Source organism: Lissotriton vulgaris, chromosome 3_2 (assembly GCF_964263255.1).
Source record: "Lissotriton vulgaris chromosome 3_2, aLisVul1.2, whole genome shotgun sequence".
Taxonomy (NCBI): domain Eukaryota; kingdom Metazoa; phylum Chordata; class Amphibia; order Caudata; family Salamandridae; genus Lissotriton; species Lissotriton vulgaris.
The window spans coordinates 292,279,712-292,300,335 of record NC_141690.1 but is presented as its reverse complement, the minus strand read 5'-3'; the positions used below and the strand labels follow the sequence as shown (position 1 = coordinate 292,300,335).

At 56.6% G+C, this 20,624-nt stretch overlaps 1 protein-coding gene across 1 annotated transcript in view; it reads left to right on the top strand.

Annotated features, from left to right (window-relative positions):
- Positions 1–20,110, top strand: part of LOC147725733 (uncharacterized) — a 100,846-nt gene extending 80,736 nt beyond the window's left edge. Inside the window, exon 3 of the mRNA XM_086964418.1 lies at positions 17,692–20,110. Within this exon, the coding sequence (XP_086820544.1) occupies positions 17,692–18,827 (1,136 nt within the window). The 3' untranslated portion in view covers positions 18,828–20,110. The remainder of the gene's footprint in view (positions 1–17,691) is intronic.
- The last annotated feature ends 514 nt before the right edge of the window (positions 20,111–20,624 follow it).

Here is a 20,624-nt window from a genome sequence, read left to right as displayed (position 1 = left end):
AGAGCACTGGATGCAGATCCAGGCGCTGTGAGTTAGAGCACTGGATGCAGATCCAGGCGCTGTGAGCCAGAGCACTGGATGCAGATCCAGGCGCTGTGAGCCAGAGCACTGGATGCAGATCCAGGCGCTGTGAGCCAGAGCACTGGATGCAGATCCAGGCGCTGTGAGCCAGAGCACTGGATGCAGATCCAGGCGCTGTGAGCCACAGCACTGTCAGAGGGGAATGGACGGAGATCCAGGCGCTGTGAGCCAGAGCACTGGCCGCAGATCCAGGCGCTGTGAGCCAGAGCACTGGGCGCAGATCCAGGCGCTGTGAGCCAGAGCACTGGATGCAGATCCAGGCACTGTGAGCCAGAGCACTGGCCGCAGATCCAGGCGCTGTGAGCCAGAGCACTGGATGCAGATCCAGGCGCTGTGAGCCACAGCACTGTCAGAGGGGAATGGATGCAGATCCAGGCGCTGTGAGCCACAGCACTGTCAGAGGGGAATGGACGCAGATCCAGGTGCTGTGAGCCAGAGCACTGGATGCAGATCCAGGCGCTGTGAGTCAGAGCACTGGATGCAGATCCAGGCGCTGTGAGCCAGAGCACTGGATGCAGATCCAGGCGCTGTGAGCCAGAGCACTGGCCGCAGATCCAGGCGCTGTGAGCCAGAGCACTGGCCGCAGATCCAGGCGCTGTGAGCCAGAGCACTGGCCGCAGATCCAGGCGCTGTGAGCCAGAGCCCTCTTAGAGGGCGTTGAACGCAGATCCAGGCGCTGTGAGCCACAGCACTGGATGCAGATACAGGCGCTGTGAGCCAGAGCACTTGCCGCAGATCCAGGCGCTGTGAGCCAGAGCACTGGCCGCAGATCCAGGCGCTGTGAGCCAGAGCACTGGCCGCAGATCCAGGCGCTGTGAGTCAGAGCACTGGCCGCAGATCCAGGCGCTGTGAGCCAGAGCACTGGCCGCAGATCCAGGCGCTGTGAGCCAGAGCACTGGATGCAGATCCAGGCGCTGTGAGCCAGAGCACTGGATGCAGATCCAGGCGCTGTGAGCCAGAGCACTGGATGCAAATCCAGGCCCTGTGAGTCAGAGCACTGGATGCAGATCCAGGCGCTGTGAGCCAGAGCACTGGATGCAGATCCAGGCGCTGTGAGCCAGAGCACTGGATGCAGATCCAGGTGCTGTGAGTCAGAGCACTGGATGCAGATCCAGGCGCTGTGAGCCAGAGCACTGGATGCAGATCCAGGCGCTGTGAGCCAGAGCACTGGATGCAGATCCAGGCGCTGTGAGCCAGAGCACTGGATGCAGATCCAGGCGCTGTGAGCCAGAGCACTGGATGCAGATCCAGGCGCTGTGAGCCAGAGTACTGGATGCAGATCCAGGCGCTGTGAGCCAGAGCACTGGATGCAGATCCAGGCGCTGTGAGCCACAGCACTGTCAGAGGGGAATGGACGCAGATCCAGGCGCTGTGAGCCAGAGCACTGGCCGCAGATCCAGGCGCTGTGAGCCAGAGCACTGGCCGCAGATCCAGGCGCTGTGAGCCAGAGCACTGGATGCAGATCCAGGCGCTGTGAGCCAGAGCACTGGATGCAGATCCAGGCGCTGTGAGCCAGAGCACTGGCCGCAGATCCAGGCGCTGTGAGCCAGAGCACTGGCCGCAGATCCAGGCGCTGTGAGCCAGAGCACTGGCCGCAGATCCAGGCGCTGTGAGCCAGAGCACTGGCCGCAGATCCAGGCGCTGTGAGCCAGAGCACTGGCCGCAGATCCAGGCGCTCTGAGCCAGAGCACTGGCCGCAGATCCAGGCGCTGTGAGCCAGAGCACTGGATGCAGATCCAGGCGCTGTGAGTCAGAGCACTGGATGCAGATCCAGGCACTGTGAGTCAGAGCACTGGATGCAGATCCAGGCGCTGTGAGCCAGAGCACTGGCCGCAGATCCAGGCGCTGTGAGCCAGAGCACTGGATGCAGATCCAGGCGCTGTGAGCCAGAGCACTGGCCGCAGATCCAGGCGCTGTGAGTCAGAGCACTGGATGCAGATCCAGGCGCTGTGAGCCAGAGCACTGTCACAGGGGAATGGACGCAGATCCAGGCGCTGTGAGCCAGAGCACTGGATGCAGATCCAGGCGCTGTGAGTTAGAGCACTGGATGCAGATCCAGGCGCTGTGAGCCAGAGCACTGGATGCAGATCCAGGCGCTGTGAGCCAGAGCACTGGATGCAGATCCAGGCGCTGTGAGCCAGAGCACTGGATGCAGATCCAGGCGCTGTGAGCCAGAGCACTGGATGCAGATCCAGGCGCTGTGAGCCACAGCACTGTCAGAGGGGAATGGACGGAGATCCAGGCGCTGTGAGCCAGAGCACTGGCCGCAGATCCAGGCGCTGTGAGCCAGAGCACTGGGCGCAGATCCAGGCGCTGTGAGCCAGAGCACTGGATGCAGATCCAGGCACTGTGAGCCAGAGCACTGGCCGCAGATCCAGGCGCTGTGAGCCAGAGCACTGGATGCAGATCCAGGCGCTGTGAGCCACAGCACTGTCAGAGGGGAATGGATGCAGATCCAGGCGCTGTGAGCCACAGCACTGTCAGAGGGGAATGGACGCAGATCCAGGTGCTGTGAGCCAGAGCACTGGATGCAGATCCAGGCGCTGTGAGTCAGAGCACTGGATGCAGATCCAGGCGCTGTGAGCCAGAGCACTGGATGCAGATCCAGGCGCTGTGAGCCAGAGCACTGGCCGCAGATCCAGGCGCTGTGAGCCAGAGCACTGGCCGCAGATCCAGGCGCTGTGAGCCAGAGCACTGGCCGCAGATCCAGGCGCTGTGAGCCAGAGCCCTCTTAGAGGGCGTTGAACGCAGATCCAGGCGCTGTGAGCCACAGCACTGGATGCAGATACAGGCGCTGTGAGCCAGAGCACTTGCCGCAGATCCAGGCGCTGTGAGCCAGAGCACTGGCCGCAGATCCAGGCGCTGTGAGCCAGAGCACTGGCCGCAGATCCAGGCGCTGTGAGTCAGAGCACTGGCCGCAGATCCAGGCGCTGTGAGCCAGAGCACTGGCCGCAGATCCAGGCGCTGTGAGCCAGAGCACTGGATGCAGATCCAGGCGCTGTGAGCCAGAGCACTGGATGCAGATCCAGGCGCTGTGAGCCAGAGCACTGGATGCAAATCCAGGCCCTGTGAGTCAGAGCACTGGATGCAGATCCAGGCGCTGTGAGCCAGAGCACTGGATGCAGATCCAGGCGCTGTGAGCCAGAGCACTGGATGCAGATCCAGGTGCTGTGAGTCAGAGCACTGGATGCAGATCCAGGCGCTGTGAGCCAGAGCACTGGATGCAGATCCAGGCGCTGTGAGCCAGAGCACTGGATGCAGATCCAGGCGCTGTGAGCCAGAGCACTGGATGCAGATCCAGGCGCTGTGAGCCAGAGCACTGGATGCAGATCCAGGCGCTGTGAGCCAGAGTACTGGATGCAGATCCAGGCGCTGTGAGCCAGAGCACTGGATGCAGATCCAGGCGCTGTGAGCCACAGCACTGTCAGAGGGGAATGGACGCAGATCCAGGCGCTGTGAGCCAGAGCACTGGCCGCAGATCCAGGCGCTGTGAGCCAGAGCACTGGCCGCAGATCCAGGCGCTGTGAGCCAGAGCACTGGATGCAGATCCAGGCGCTGTGAGCCAGAGCACTGGATGCAGATCCAGGCGCTGTGAGCCAGAGCACTGGCCGCAGATCCAGGCGCTGTGAGCCAGAGCACTGGCCGCAGATCCAGGCGCTGTGAGCCAGAGCACTGGCCGCAGATCCAGGCGCTGTGAGCCAGAGCACTGGCCGCAGATCCAGGCGCTGTGAGCCAGAGCACTGGCCGCAGATCCAGGCGCTCTGAGCCAGAGCACTGGCCGCAGATCCAGGCGCTGTGAGCCAGAGCACTGGATGCAGATCCAGGCGCTGTGAGTCAGAGCACTGGATGCAGATCCAGGCACTGTGAGTCAGAGCACTGGATGCAGATCCAGGCGCTGTGAGCCAGAGCACTGGCCGCAGATCCAGGCGCTGTGAGCCAGAGCACTGGATGCAGATCCAGGCGCTGTGAGCCAGAGCACTGGCCGCAGATCCAGGCGCTGTGAGTCAGAGCACTGGATGCAGATCCAGGCGCTGTGAGCCAGAGCACTGGATGCAGATCCAGGCGCTGTGAGTCAGAGCACTGGATGCAGATCCAGGCACTGTGAGCCAGAGCACTGGATGCAGATCCAGGCGCTGTGAGCCAGAGCACTGGATGCTGATCCAGGCGCTGTGAGCCAGAGCACTGGATGCAGATCCAGGCGCTGTGAGCCAGAGCACTGGCCGCAGATCCAGGCGCTGTGAGTCAGAGCACTGGATGCAGATCCAGGCGCTGTGAGCCAGAGCACTGGCCGCAGATCCAGGCGCTGTGAGTCAGAGCACTGGATGCAGATCCAGGCGCTGTGAGCCAGAGCACTGGATGCAGATCCAGGCGCTGTGAGCCAGAGCACTGGATGCAGATCCAGGCGCTGTGAGCCAGAGCACTGGATGCAGATCCAGGCACTGTGAGTCAGAGCACTGGCCGCAGATCCAGGCGCTGTGAGTCAGAGCACTGGATGCAGATCCAGGCGCTGTGAGCCAGAGCACTGGATGCAGATCCAGGCGCTGTGAGTCAGAGCACTGGATGCAGATCCAGGCGCTGTGAGCCAGAGCACTGGCCGCAGATCCAGGCGCTGTGAGTCAGAGCACTGGCCGCAGATCCAGGCGCTGTGAGCCAGAGTCCTCTTAGAGGGCGTTGAACGCAGATCCAGGCGCTGTGAGCCACAGCACTGTCAGAGGGGAATGGACGCAGATCCAGGCGCTGAAAGGGTGATGGACACAGATCCAGGCGCTGTGAGCCAGAGTCCTCTTAGAGGGCGTTGAACGCAGATCCAGGCGCTGTGAGCCAGAGCACTGGATGCAGATCCAGGCGCTGTGAGCCAGAGCACTGGCCGCAGATCCAGGCGCTGTGAGCCAGAGCACTGGCCGCAGATCCAGGCGCTGTGAGCCAGAGCACTGGATGCAGATCCAGGCGCTGTGAGCCAGAGCACTGGATGCAGATCCAGGCGCTGTGAGCCAGAGCACTGGATGCAGATCCAGGCGCTGTGAGTCAGAGCACTGGATGCAGATCCAGGCGCTGTGAGCCAGAGCACTGGATGCAGATCCAGGCGCTGTGAGCCAGAGCACTGGATGCTGATCCAGGCGCTGTGAGCCAGAGCACTGGATGCAGATCCAGGCGCTGTGAGCCAGAGCACTGGCCGCAGATCCAGGCGCTGTGAGTCAGAGCACTGGATGCAGATCCAGGCGCTGTGAGCCAGAGCACTGGATGCAGATCCAGGCGCTGTGAGTCAGAGCACTGGATGCAGATCCAGGCGCTGTGAGCCAGAGCACTGGATGCAGATCCAGGCGCTGTGAGCCAGAGCACTGGATGCAGATCCAGGCGCTGTGAGCCAGAGCACTGGATGCAGATCCAGGCGCTGTGAGCCAGAGCACTGGATGCAGATCCAGGCGCTGTGAGCCAGAGCACTGGCCGCAGATCCAGGCGCTGTGAGCCAGAGCACTGGCCGCAGATCCAGGCGCTGTGAGCCAGAGCACTGGCCGCAGATCCAGGCGCTGTGAGCCAGAGCACTGGATGCAGATCCAGGCGCTGTGAGCCACAGCACTGTCAGAGGGGAATGGACGGAGATCCAGGCGCTGTGAGCCAGAGCACTGGCCGCAGATCCAGGCGCTGTGAGCCAGAGCACTGGCCGCAGATCCAGGCGCTGTGAGCCAGAGCACTGGATGCAGATCCAGGCGCTGTGAGCCAGAGCACTGGCCGCAGATCCAGGCGCTGTGAGTCAGAGCACTGGATGCAGATCCAGGCGCTGTGAGCCAGAGCACTGGATGCAGATCCAGGCGCTGTGAGTCAGAGCACTGGATGCAGATCCAGGCGCTGTGAGCCAGAGCACTGGCCGCAGATCCAGGCGCTGTGAGCCAGAGCACTGGATGCAGATCCAGGCGCTGTGAGCCAGAGCACTGGCCGCAGATCCAGGCGCTGTGAGCCAGAGCACTGGCCGCAGATCCAGGCGCTGTGAGCCAGAGCACTGGCCGCAGATCCAGGCGCTGTGAGCCAGAGCACTGGATGCAGATCCAGGCGCTGTGAGTCAGAGCACTGGATGCAGATCCAGGCGCTGTGAGTCAGAGCACTGGATGCAGATCCAGGCGCTGTGAGCCAGAGCACTGGCCGCAGATCCAGGCGCTGTGAGCCAGAGCACTGGCCGCAGATCCAGGCGCTGTGAGTCAGAGCACTGGATGCAGATCCAGGCGCTGTGAGCCAGAGCACTGGATGCAGATCCAGGCGCTGTGAGTCAGAGCACTGGATGCAGATCCAGGCGCTGTGAGCCACAGCACTGTCAGAGGGGAATGGACGGAGATCCAGGCGCTGTGAGCCAGAGCACTGGATGCAGATCCAGGCGCTGTGAGCCAGAGCACTGGATGCAGATCCAGGCGCTGTGAGCCAGAGCACTGGCCGCAGATCCATGCGCTGTGAGCCAGAGCACTGGATGCAGATCCAGGCACTGTGAGCCAGAGCACTGGCCGCAGATCCAGGCGCTGTGAGCCAGAGCACTGGATGCAGATCCAGGCGCTGTGAGCCACAGCACTGTCAGAGGGGAATGGATGCAGATCCAGGCGCTGTGAGCCGGAGCACTGGCCGCAGATCCAGGCGCTGTGAGCCAGAGCACTGGATGCAGATCCAGGCACTGTGAGCCAGAGCACTGGTCGCAGATCCAGGCGCTGTGAGCCAGAGCACTGGATGCAGATCCAGGCGCTGTGAGCCACAGCACTGTCAGAGGGGAATGGATGCAGATCCAGGCGCTGTGAGCCACAGCACTGTCACAGGGGAATGGACGCAGATCCAGGCGCTGTGAGCCAGAGCACTGGATGCAGATCCAGGCGCTGTGAGTTAGAGCACTGGATGCAGATCCAGGCGCTGTGAGCCAGAGCACTGGATGCAGATCCAGGCGCTGTGAGCCAGAGCACTGGATGCAGATCCAGGCGCTGTGAGCCAGAGCACTGGATGCAGATCCAGGCGCTGTGAGCCAGAGCACTGGATGCAGATCCAGGCGCTGTGAGCCACAGCACTGTCAGAGGGGAATGGACGGAGATCCAGGCGCTGTGAGCCAGAGCACTGGCCGCAGATCCAGGCGCTGTGAGCCAGAGCACTGGCCGCAGATCCAGGCGCTGTGAGCCAGAGCACTGGATGCAGATCCAGGCACTGTGAGCCACAGCACTGTCACAGGGGAATGGACGCAGATCCAGGCGCTGTGAGCCAGAGCACTGGATGCAGATCCAGGCGCTGTGAGCCACAGCACTGTCAGAGGGGAATGGATGCAGATCCAGGCGCTGTGAGCCACAGCACTGTCAGAGGGGAATGGACGCAGATCCAGGTGCTGTGAGCCAGAGCACTGGATGCAGATCCAGGCGCTGTGAGTCAGAGCACTGGATGCAGATCCAGGCGCTGTGAGCCAGAGCACTGGATGCAGATCCAGGCGCTGTGAGCCAGAGCACTGGCCGCAGATCCAGGCGCTGTGAGCCAGAGCACTGGCCGCAGATCCAGGCGCTGTGAGCCAGAGCACTGGCCGCAGATCCAGGCGCTGTGAGCCAGAGCCCTCTTAGAGGGCGTTGAACGCAGATCCAGGCGCTGTGAGCCACAGCACTGGATGCAGATACAGGCGCTGTGAGCCAGAGCACTTGCCGCAGATCCAGGCGCTGTGAGCCAGAGCACTGGCCGCAGATCCAGGCGCTGTGAGCCAGAGCACTGGCCGCAGATCCAGGCGCTGTGAGTCAGAGCACTGGCCGCAGATCCAGGCGCTGTGAGCCAGAGCACTGGCCGCAGATCCAGGCGCTGTGAGCCAGAGCACTGGATGCAGATCCAGGCGCTGTGAGCCAGAGCACTGGATGCAGATCCAGGCGCTGTGAGCCAGAGCACTGGATGCAAATCCAGGCCCTGTGAGTCAGAGCACTGGATGCAGATCCAGGCGCTGTGAGCCAGAGCACTGGATGCAGATCCAGGCGCTGTGAGCCAGAGCACTGGATGCAGATCCAGGTGCTGTGAGTCAGAGCACTGGATGCAGATCCAGGCGCTGTGAGCCAGAGCACTGGATGCAGATCCAGGCGCTGTGAGCCAGAGCACTGGATGCAGATCCAGGCGCTGTGAGCCAGAGCACTGGATGCAGATCCAGGCGCTGTGAGCCAGAGCACTGGATGCAGATCCAGGCGCTGTGAGCCAGAGTACTGGATGCAGATCCAGGCGCTGTGAGCCAGAGCACTGGATGCAGATCCAGGCGCTGTGAGCCACAGCACTGTCAGAGGGGAATGGACGCAGATCCAGGCGCTGTGAGCCAGAGCACTGGCCGCAGATCCAGGCGCTGTGAGCCAGAGCACTGGCCGCAGATCCAGGCGCTGTGAGCCAGAGCACTGGATGCAGATCCAGGCGCTGTGAGCCAGAGCACTGGATGCAGATCCAGGCGCTGTGAGCCAGAGCACTGGCCGCAGATCCAGGCGCTGTGAGCCAGAGCACTGGCCGCAGATCCAGGCGCTGTGAGCCAGAGCACTGGCCGCAGATCCAGGCGCTGTGAGCCAGAGCACTGGCCGCAGATCCAGGCGCTGTGAGCCAGAGCACTGGCCGCAGATCCAGGCGCTCTGAGCCAGAGCACTGGCCGCAGATCCAGGCGCTGTGAGCCAGAGCACTGGATGCAGATCCAGGCGCTGTGAGCCAGAGCACTGGCCGCAGATCCAGGCGCTGTGAGTCAGAGCACTGGATGCAGATCCAGGCGCTGTGAGCCAGAGCACTGGATGCAGATCCAGGCGCTGTGAGTCAGAGCACTGGATGCAGATCCAGGCGCTGTGAGCCAGAGCACTGGCCGCAGATCCAGGCGCTGTGAGCCAGAGCACTGGCCGCAGATCCAGGCGCTGTGAGCCAGAGCACTGGCCGCAGATCCAGGCGCTGTGAGCCAGAGCACTGGATGCAGATCCAGGCGCTGTGAGCCACAGCACTGTCAGAGGGGAATGGACGGAGATCCAGGCGCTGTGAGCCACAGCACTGTCAGAGGGGAATGGATGCAGATCCAGGCGCTGTGAGCCAGAGCACTGGATGCAGATCCAGGCGCTGTGAGTCAGAGCACTGGATGCAGATCCAGGCGCTGTGAGCCAGAGCACTGGATGCAGATCCAGGCGCTGTGAGCCAGAGCACTGGATGCAGATCCAGGTGCTGTGAGCCAGAGCACTGGCCGCAGATCCAGGCGCTGTGAGTCAGAGCACTGGATGCAGATCCAGGCGCTGTGAGCCACAGCACTGTCAGAGGGGAATGGACGGAGATCCAGGCGCTGTGAGCCAGAGCACTGGCCTCAGATCCAGGCGCTGTGAGCCAGAGCACTGGCCTCAGATCCAGGCGCTGTGAGCCAGAGCACTGGATGCAGATCCAGGCGCTGTGAGCCAGAGCACTGGATGCAGATCCAGGCGCTGTGAGTCAGAGCACTGGATGCAGATCCAGGCGCTGTGAGCCAGAGCACTGGATGCAGATCCAGGCGCTGTGAGCCAGAGCACTGGATGCAGATCCAGGTGCTGTGAGCCAGAGCACTGGCCGCAGATCCAGGCGCTGTGAGCCAGAGCACTGGATGCAGATCCAGGCGCTGTGAGCCAGAGCACTGGATGCAGATCCAGGCGCTGTGAGTCAGAGCACTGGATGCAGATCCAGGCGCTGTGAGCCAGAGCACTGGCCGCAGATCCAGGCGCTGTGAGCCAGAGCACTAGATGCAGATCCAGGCGCTGTGAGCCAGAGCACTGGATGCAGATCCAGGCGCTGTGAGCCAGAGCACTGGATGCAGATCCAGGCGCTGTGAGCCAGAGCACTGGATGCAGATCCAGGCGCTGTGAGCCAGAGCACTGGATGCAGATCCAGGCGCTGTGAGCCAGAGCACTGGATGCAGATCCAGGCGCTGTGAGCCAGAGCACTGGATGCAGATCCAGGCGCTGTGAGCCAGAGCACTGGCCGCAGATCCAGGTGCTGTGAGCCAGAGCACTGGATGCAGATCCAGGCGCTGTGAGCCACAGCACTGTCAGAGGGGAATGGACGGAGATCCAGGCGCTGTGAGCCAGAGCACTGGATGCAGATCCAGGCGCTGTGAGCCAGAGCACTGGCCGCAGATCCAGGCGCTGTGAGTCAGAGCACTGGATGCAGATCCAGGCGCTGTGAGCCCGAGCACTGGATGCAGATCCAGGCGCTGTGAGCCAGAGCACTGGATGCAGATCCAGGCGCTGTGAGCCAGAGCACTGGCCGCAGATCCAGGCGCTGTGAGCCAGAGCACTGGCCGCAGATCCAGGCACTGTGAGCCAGAGCACTGGCCGCAGATCCAGGCGCTGTGAGCCAGAGCACTGGATGCAGATCCAGGCGCTGTCAGCCAGAGCACTGGCCGCAGATCCAGGCGCTGTGAGCCAGAGCACTGGCCGCAGATCCAGGCGCTGTGAGCCAGAGCCCTCTTAGAGGGCGTTGAACGCAGATCCAGGCGCTGTGAGCCACAGCACTGTCAGAGGGGAATGGACGCAGATCCAGGCGCTGTGAACCAGAGCACTGGATGCAGATCCAGGCGCTGTGAGCCAGAGCACTGGATGCAGATCCAGGCGCTGTGAGCCAGAGCACTGGATGCAGATCCAGGCGCTGTGAGCCAGAGCACTGGATGCAGATCCAGGCGCTGTGAGCCAGAGCACTGGATGCAGATCCAGGCGCCATGAGCCACAGCACTGTCAGAGGGGAATGGACGGAGATCCAGGCGCTGTGAGCCAGAGCACTGGCCGCAGATCCAGGCGCTGTGAGCCAGAGCACTGGCCGCAGATCCAGGCGCTGTGAGCCAGAGCACTGGCCGCAGATCCAGGCGCTGTGAGCCAGAGCACTGGCCGCAGATCCAGGCGCTGTGAGCCAGAGCACTGGATGCAGATCCAGGCGCTGTGAGTCAGAGCACTGGATGCAGATCCAGGCGCTGTGAGCCAGAGCACTGGCCGCAGATCCAGGCGCTGTGAGCCAGAGCACTGGATGCAGATCCAGGCGCTGTGAGCCAGAGCACTGGCCACAGATCCAGGCGCTGTGAGCCAGAGCACTGGATGCAGATCCAGGCGCTGTGAGCCAGAGCACTGGCCGCAGATCCAGGCGCTGTGAGCCAGAGCACTGGCCGCAGATCCAGGCGCTGTGAGCCAGAGCACTGGCCGCAGATCCAGGCGCTGTGAGTCAGAGCACTGAATGCAGATCCAGGCGCTGTGAGCCAGAGCACTGTCAGAGGGGAATGGACGCTGATCCAGGCGCTGTGAGCCAGAGCACTGGATGCAGATCCAGGCGCTGTGAGTCAGAGCACTGGATGCAGATCCAGGCGCTGTGAGCCAGAGCACTGGATGCAGATCCAGGCGCTGTGAGCCAGAGCACTGGATGCAGATCCAGGCGCTGTGAGCCACAGCACTGTCAGAGGGGAATGGACGCAGATCCAGGCACTGTGAGCCAGAGCACTGGATGCAGATCCAGGCGCTGTGAGCCAGAGCACTGGATGCAGATCCAGGCGCTGTGAGCCACAGCACTGTCAGAGGGGAATGGACGCAGATCCAGGCGCTGTGAGCCAGAGCACTGGATGCAGATCCAGGCGCTGTGAGTCAGAGCACTGGATGCAGATCCAGGCGCTGTGAGCCAGAGCACTGGATGCAGATCCAGGCGCTGTGAGCCAGAGCACTGATGCAGATCCAGGCGCTGTGAGCCAGAGCACTGGATGCAGATCCAGGCGCTGTGAGCCAGAGCACTGGATGCAGATCCAGGCGCTGTGAGCCAGAGCACTGGATGCAGATCCAGGCGCTGTGAGCCAGAGCACTGGCAGAGGGGAATGGACGGAGATCCAGGCGCTGTGAGCCAGAGCACTGGCCGCAGATCCAGGCGCTGTGAGCCAGAGCACTGGATGCAGATCCAGGCGTTGTGAGCCAGTGCACTGGCCACAGATCCAGGCGCTGTGAGCCAGAGCACTGGATGCAGATCCAGGCGCTGTGAGCCAGAGCACTGGCCGCAGATCCAGGCGCTGTGAGCCAGAGCACTGGCCGCAGATCCAGGCGCTGTGAGTCAGAGCACTGGATGCAGATCCAGGCGCTGTGAGCCAGAGCACTGGATGCAGATCCAGGCGCTGTGAGCCAGAGCACTGGATGCAGATCCAGGCGCTGTGAGCCAGAGCACTGGATGCAGATCCAGGCGCTGTGAGTCAGAGCACTGGATGCAGATCCAGGCGCTGTGAGCCACAGCACTGTCAGAGGGGAATGGACACAGATCCAGGCGCTGTGAGCCAGAGCACTGGATGCAGATCCAGGCGCTGTGAGCCAGAGCACTGGCCGCAGATCCAGGCGCTGTGAGTCAGAGCCCTGTTAGAGGGCGTTGAACGCAGATCCAGGCACTGTGAGCCAGAGTCCTCTTAGAGGGCGTTGAACGCAGATCCAGGCGCTGTGAGCCACAGCACTGTCAGAGGGGGATGGACGCAGATCCAGGCGCTGTGAGCCAGAGCACTGGATGCAGATCCGGGCGCTGTGAGCCAGAGTCCTCTTAGAGGGCGTTGAACGCAGATCCAGGCGCTGTGAGCCACAGCACTGTCAGAGGGGGATGGACGCAGATCCAGGCGCTGTGAGCCAGAGCACTGGATGCAGATCCGGGCGCTGTGAGCCAGAGCACTGGATGCAGATCCAGGCGCTGTGAGCCAGAGCACTGGATGCAGATCCAGGCGCTGTGAGTGAGAGCACTGGCCACAGATCCAGGCGCTGAGAGCCAGAGCACTGGATGCAGATCCAGGCGCTGTGAGCCAGAGCACTGGATGCAGATCCAGGCGCTGTGAGCCAGAGTCCTCTTAGAGGGCGTTGAACGCAGATCCAGGCGCTGTGAGCCACAGCACTGTCAGAGGGGGATGGACGCAGATCCAGGCGCTGTGAGCCAGAGCACTGGATGCAGATCCGGGCGCTGTGAGCCAGAGCACTGGATGCAGATCCAGGCGCTGTGAGCCAGAGCACTGGATGCAGATCCAGGCGCTGTGAGTGAGAGCACTGGCCACAGATCCAGGCGCTGAGAGCCAGAGCACTGGATGCAGATCCAGGCGCTGTGAGCCAGAGCACTGGATGCAGATCCAGGCGCTCTGAGCCAGAGCACTGGATGCTGATCCAGGCGCTGTGAGCCAGAGCACTGGATGCAGATCCAGGCGCTGTGAGCCAGAGCACTGGATGCAGATCCAGGCGCTGTAAGCCAGAGCACTGGATGCAGATCCAGGCGCTGTGAGCCAGAGCACTGGATGCAGATCCAGGCGCTGTGAGCCAGAGCACAGGATGCAGATCCAGGCGCTGTGAGCCAGAGCACTGGATGCAGATCCAGGCGCTGTGAGCCAGAGCACTGGATGCAGATCCAGGCGCTGTGAGCCAGAGCACTGGATGCAGATCCAGGCGCTGTGAGCCAGAGCACTGTCAGATGGGAATGGACGGAGATCCAGGCGCTGTGAGCCAGAGCACTGGATGCAGATCCAGGCGCTGTGAGCCACAGCACTGTCAGATGGGAATGGACGGAGATCCAGGCGCTGTGAGCCAGAGCACTGGCCGCAGATCCAGGCGCTGTGAGCCAGAGCACTGGCCGCAGATCCAGGCGCTGTGAGCCAGAGCACTGGCCACAGATCCAGGCGCTGTGAGTCAGAGCCCTGTTAGAGGGGCGATGGACGCAGATCGGTTTCTTCTCAGTTTTGTGTAGAGTATTGTATTAGTTGTAGGTCTTCTTGGAAGAGAGTTTCTAAAGAAAGGTTTGTGTAGGTCTTGCTGCCAATTCAATCCTGCTTTCAATAGGAGCTTGAATATTAAATAAAGTGAAACCTTCTCCAGAAAGCGACCTCAATCCTTAAGACATCATATCCTTGCGTCTGGCACTTTTTCCAGGTGCTTAAAACTTTAAATAATTACATCTTTGGTTCCCCATGTCTGGTTTTAATCGTTTTGGTGTGTCTTTACTGATCACATTTTTCTCTTTTTCAAATTGGTTTGACAGTTTTGTTGTGATTTTGCTTGACTTTGAAATGAGAGAGTCCCAATCAGATGAAGGCTTCTTTGGGAACACTGCAAAGGATGGAGCTCTTGGCCTTATCCTCTCTGTTCTGGTATGTGGAAGTGTACAACTCTGCCTCTCTCCCTGTTTGCAACTCCTGCTAGTTGGATTTCTAGCTCCCTAGCTCTGACTTTCCCCACTGACGCTTATTCTCCTTCAAATAATGACCTTCAACGTGGTTCAGCAGTGGAATATTATGCAGAAACATACAGAGACTTGTCACACAGTTAAAGTATGCTAAAATGTTTTCTCAAAAAGTAAACAATTATTGCTCTGAATTCTGTTACAACCCAGTGAAATTAGAAAGTGTGCTGTGTACTTGTATTACTGCTACTAAACAGGTATTCCTCCGCAGTCATCTGGATTATTGACGTTCTTCTTTTATTTGCTGCTTGCAGGAAAGTGCCCCTTTTTGACAGGGTCATCCCCTCTTTTTGCCTGGTATTTGATGTGATTTCAACTGGAAGTGCACTGGGTTCCTGCTAGCCAGGTCCCCAGTGCTTGAGCTTTCTCCCAAAACTGTACAATTGTTCCCCCAATTGGCAAAACCTTTAGCACCCTCTGTTTGGCCCTAGTAAATGGCACCCCTGGTACCTTGGGCCTGAGGGGCTAATGAAAGTCCCGAAGGGCTGCAGCAATAATTGTTCCACCCTGAGAGACCCCTCACCAAGCTCATATAAAACTGCCATTACAGGCTGCATGTTTTGTGCAGACAAAAGTGAAAACATGACAAGACACCCATCCCTGTGTGCCATGCCCCCCTAACACTACATGTAGTATTTGTAAGTGACCCCTACATTAGGTCTTACGGCCCTAAGGCAGGGTGCCTTATATTACATGTGAGGACATATCTGCACGAACAGGAATGCCCCTGTGCTGGGCAGTACCTTTACTGCAAGTGCAAGTGAACAGAGAAGGCATTTTAAAACATGTGCTGGATACTGGTGAAAACGAGTTCCCTAGCTACATGATCGCTTCACTGAAAATAAGAACGTTTGGTATCAAACATCTCGTTTTAATAAACCAACACTGATTCAAGTATTGGCTTTATTAATGGCACCTCTAAGGCACCCAGAAGGCACCTTAGAGGTGCCCCCTGAAAACCTACCAGTAATTGGTGTGTTGACTGACTGGTTTCTCCAGCCTGCCCCCTGAGACTAATTTTTGACCCCAAGGGTGATGTCTTCGGCCCTAAGGAGGTCAGAAACTAAGCCTCCTCGGCTGTGCATGTTCTCACCCCCTCCCACAGGATGATCTGCAGATTAGCATTCCAAGACAGCGAAGCTTCAAAGAGCCGCCAACTTTGAAATGCAAATCTGGCTTCCCTCACAGGAGAGGAATGCCGCCCCCCATTGTCCAGAGCTCTTTGGCACCTGGACAGGTGGGAAAATTAGATAGATAGGAGTGCCCACCCTCAGGCTAGTACCACCCCGAAGGTGGCCTAACCTGAAGTGGACTTGACTTTTCAGAGTTGGTCATCTTGGTGATGGCAGACTAGGGAACTCTGAGACATGGTTCTGCCCAATTCCCACGGGAAGTGGTTATATAGGGGGCGTAGTGAATCCAGGGATCAGTAGTCCATTGGCTACTACCCTATACTCACCTAACGCCCCTAAATCTTGTATTTAGGGGAGCCCCCCAAAAACAGATCCTGCTGACCTATGAAGAAGGACAGTGAAGAGCTGTGAAAGCAAAGACTGAAGATTAGCAACTGATTTGGCACCAGCTCTGCTGGCCTGCCAGCTGTTCCCTGTCGAATTGAACCAAATAGGTCTTGTCCTGCAAGCTGTCGTGCCTCTAAAACCTGGGAGGACTGCCTGCCTTTAACAAGGACACAGGGACTCCCGTGGAGCAGCAGAGCAGTTCTCCTACATCCTTCAGGCACCCCAACAAGAATGCTGAGGACTCCGGAACCACCAAAACCCGACGCTGCCAAGCACCACTGCACCGAGCCCCCCAGCCCAAGCTGAAGTGGCTCAACTGTGTTAGCGTGGTCCCCAGGCCCTCCAGAGACACAGTCCACCTTGGTTTCATCCCTTGTGAAGTATCCAAAGCCACCCTCAGTTTGTGGGCAGGCTCCCTCAACCACGGGTGGGCCCCGTACAAAGAGACCAGACATCTCTTTGACCCTGTGCACCCGGCCTCCCCGTCCGGAGGAGGAGAGGCCAACGGTGGCCCCTAGCATCGCAAGACTTGAACCCTCTTGTTGGTTCAGCGTGACCGGCCTCCCAGTCCAAATCTGCAAACTCTTTTTGTATAGACTGAGCCCCATTGACTAACATTGGGCATAACACTGTTTTGCACCACTGCACCCGGCGGCCCTAGTGCTGTTGGAGGTGACCTGCTGGTACTGCCTTGGACCTTGCCCCATACTCACCTTAAGTCTGCAGGTTGGTCTTGTAAGTCTCTGTACTCTACCTGAATGCCGTACTCGTTTTTCTTCTCATGGGATACAATTGCAGCTTTTGAAAATTGACTTTTTAAATGTAAAAGTATTTCCCTTGCAAAACGTACTTACCTGATTGTATTGATTCTGGTGCCTAAATATATAAAAAGATACTTGTTGTTTTTATGAATTGGTGTGGATCTCCTTCTTGAGTCGTGTGCATCATTTATTGACTATTGTGTGTATTTACAGGTGTTGAACACTCCTCTCTGAAAAACCTAAGGCTGCTCGACCACACTACCCCCTAGAGGAGCACCTTGGGATTGCTAGAGCAAGCCTTGTCTCCCTTGAACTCTTTGCATGATATACCTTTTTTTGGTACATCATATAAAGAGCCAGCTTCCTACCCTGCTTTAGAGAAATTTTGCTCCTATGCTCTGTGTCAGACGCCAAACTATTTGCATATTTTTTTAAACGTTCAGACATGGCTGTAGTGTATGTAGTTGTTTACTCAACATTTTGGAAACACTGCAGTGTAAAATTGTTTCTAAACAAAGGTTTTTGGTGATTGGAAATGTAGAAACTCACATTCTTTGTAGGAAGGGTGGGGCTCACCGTGCTCGTTCAGTGCACGCTGGTAGGATTTTACCTTATTTATATATTTTCCCCTAGGATGTTTTTTAGTTTCAGCTCTGGTACTGAAGCCAAGACTCCTTTGAACCAATTGGTGAAATTTTACATCCAGAGCGAAGCAAAGGTGGCGCTGTCACAGTTGCAGGCTGTGCGCTCTCTTAAACCACTGGCTGCTGAGCTACTTCTGCCAACAAGTGCAGCATCTTTCTGGCCCAATGCTCCTTTCTCTGGTAACTGTTAACATGGACAGCACCTATTTGTCTTCCAAAACGTAGAAAAATATGAAAACCCAGATTTATACACTTCTAGAGCTCAAAAAGATATTTTTAAGTTGCTGATTATTTAATTAGATGCAAACACACAAAAACCTTGTGATTTCCTTTGTAGTGCGAAGTATTGATATGCAGACGTTGGGTGTGCTTGGAATTTTTTACATTTAACTTAAGAGAATCTCATTTTTTTCACCTTTAAAAAATTATAAACATGTATATTATTAATTGATTCATGTTCCTTAAAGTTGTAATTAACTTGTAGTATATTTCAATCAACAGAAGCTGAGCCCAGTTGCACAAAGAAAAAGAACCATGAACACTGCACTGAACAGCTTGATTCACTGGAAATAGAGAAGATTATCTGGTGGCCAGAAGAAGGAAAAGCCAGTCTGGGGCATAACAAAGCTCAAAGAAAGCAGCAGTACCCCACAAGACACAAACTAGATCTGTCCGCTGCATGTGACAAAGCACACAAGGTGGCACAATCTTCTGGACAGTCACAGCTGTACACCTGCACGGAATGTGGGAAATTATCCATTCAAAATCCGTCCCGGATCTACCGTTCAAGGAGCTACACAGAGGGCAATCCATTCAAGTGTAAGAACTGTGTGAGGAGTTCTCGTAAGCCACCTCTCGCAGCCAGACCCCCGCCGGTTCTAGCAGTAGAGAAACCTTTTCAGTGCGATGAGTGTGGCAAGTACTTCAGCCATTTGTCAGTCCTAAACAAACATCGGCGGATGCATACAGGAGAGAAGCCGTTCACGTGTCTTGAGTGTGGGAAATGTTTCAGCCAGTCGTCCACTCTCTCCGCACATCAAAGAATACACACTGGAGAGAAGCATTACACATGTAGTGAATGTGGTAAAAGCTTCAATCGTTCATCAACCTTGAATGCCCATTACAGAATACACACTGGTGAAAAACGTTACACATGTGGGATCTGTGGCAAGCATTTCAGCCAGTCCTCTACTCTGGTGAAACACAAGCGAATCCACACAGGAGAGAAGCCATATGTGTGTGGAGTATGTGGCAAGCGCTTCAGCCAGACATCCTCTCTGAACACACACAGTCGGTTACACACTGGGGAGAAGCCATACCTTTGTACTGTATGTGGGGAGAGTTTTAGCCGATCATCATATCTGGCTGAACACCAGCAGTTACACACAGGGCAAAAACGGTTTGTTTGTGATGAGTGTGGGAGAAGCTTCAGCCGGTCATCAAATCTGGTCAGACATCAACAGATACACAGAACTCAGAATTCATATGCATGTAGTGTATGTGAGAGAAAGTTCAGCCGGCCATCAAACTTGGTAAAACATGAGCGAATGCACCTTCTGGATGTAAGGAGTGAGCCGTATGATAATAATCTGTCAAGCAGTGAAGAGGAGGATGGGAAAACTGCTGATCCGAAGTGAGTGTAAAGCAAGCCAAAGAGTCATTGTGTGTTCAAAGCTGCTGCTGGTGGACGCTTTATTTCATGTGTCTGTGGATCATCAAGTGACCTTGGATACCGTTGAGGACAAAGGGAACACTCTTAACACCCCTCACTGTCTCATGGTAGACCTGGATCGTCTGAAGGTCATGGGCAGCTAGAGAGAGCTCGGACACCAGATTCCAGAACCCTCACTGATGACAGTGGGTGTGAAGTATCACAAAATGTAGGCAGGGTGAAGAGTTGTACCTTGCAACATTTATTTATTAAGTGTGAAGGACCTTGTATCGAAGCTGCAAAACCACATTGCATTATTGCATCCAACAATGTTCACCTTTCCTGGGCACACAGGTCGGTGTGTGGAAAAATCCTGCATCCACTTGTTGACAGTAGTGTGGCCTGTGATGATGTCAGCTGTTGGGCAGGAAGTGAGGCACTATGCAGGACTGGGAGTTTAGTGGGGGAATCGGTTATATCTGCTGTGTGCTTCGCCTTAGAAGGAAACTGAAGCCTCTGTCCCAAAATGTGGACAATGCCTGTTGGACTACATATTAAATATCTAGTCTCTTACAGGGCTAGACAATCATAAAGTACAACTGATCCCCATCCTTTTCACCAGTTACTGCAATCATTTTCTTGTGAACACTCACACATGAACATTCTTAAGAAAGTCAATGGAAAGTGTAGTAAAAGTTTTTGGATTCGAGGAATTGGTCTAATACCTCTGAAATAACTTCTCTAAACTCTAGAGCGGAATGGTGTTGGTATCAGTGTATTGGTGCAGGTGTCTCGGTTCTGTGTGTGTGTGTGTGTGTGTGTGTGTCTATAGTCAGTTAGACACATGAATGAAGGTTGATGGTCCATTTTAACAGAGCATCTTCAGAAACATCCTTGTTCTGGTCAACATAGCTTTTGTGCCCCAGGTTTTTTCACAGATGATGGAAGGTGAGAGGTCTGCACATAAGAATAATGTGTGAAAGTAAACTCCATTGCATCTGTTCCAAGCAAAGTTTTGTTCACTATTGCTTACCCACTATCACCTCCATATCGTCTGCGTAGAAACCATTTATTTGACAGTGCCGGCTATGTTGGCTCTCAAAACAGAACATGTTAGTAGAATAGAATAATTTTATTGCTCAGTTAATTAAAACCATTGCAATCAGCATATTTACATGTGAATGAACTTAAAATAAAACTTGTGTCTAGTAAAATATGACTATCAAACATTTCAGTTAGATTAATTTTAAAAATGTTCTAAGAGCTTACTTGAGCAAAAAAAAAAAATATATGTTGGAAAACGATTAGGCTTTCGGTTATCTAAATACTAAGTCATTTTGTGAACTGGAAGAGAATAAAGAATAAGGAATAAAAGGCAAGCTCGCAGACTCCCTGCAGCCTTTACAGATTCTTTGGGGTTCGTAATCCATCCGTGGTAATTGTGGCTTGAGTTTGTGGTAGCGGCTTGATGGGACGGTAGTCGGAGTTAGATGTTGTGTGGATTAGTGTCTTCCGGGCTCTCCCTTCTGTCATTCTGCTTCTTACCAGCTTTTTCCAGGAATTTTACCAGATGACTTGCTAATTGGATGTTTTTTCCATCAAAGCATGCTTTGACTGCCTGCCGGCATGTCCTTATTCCCAGTTTCTTTAGGGTTGGCTTTAGATGTTGTCGGCGCTCTTTGTCCAGACCTTTACAGATGCATATTAAGTGAAGCATATCCTCTTTTGTGTCCCCACATAATCGGCAACTTGGTGGCATTTGTGGCCGTTTCCACGGGGGAAG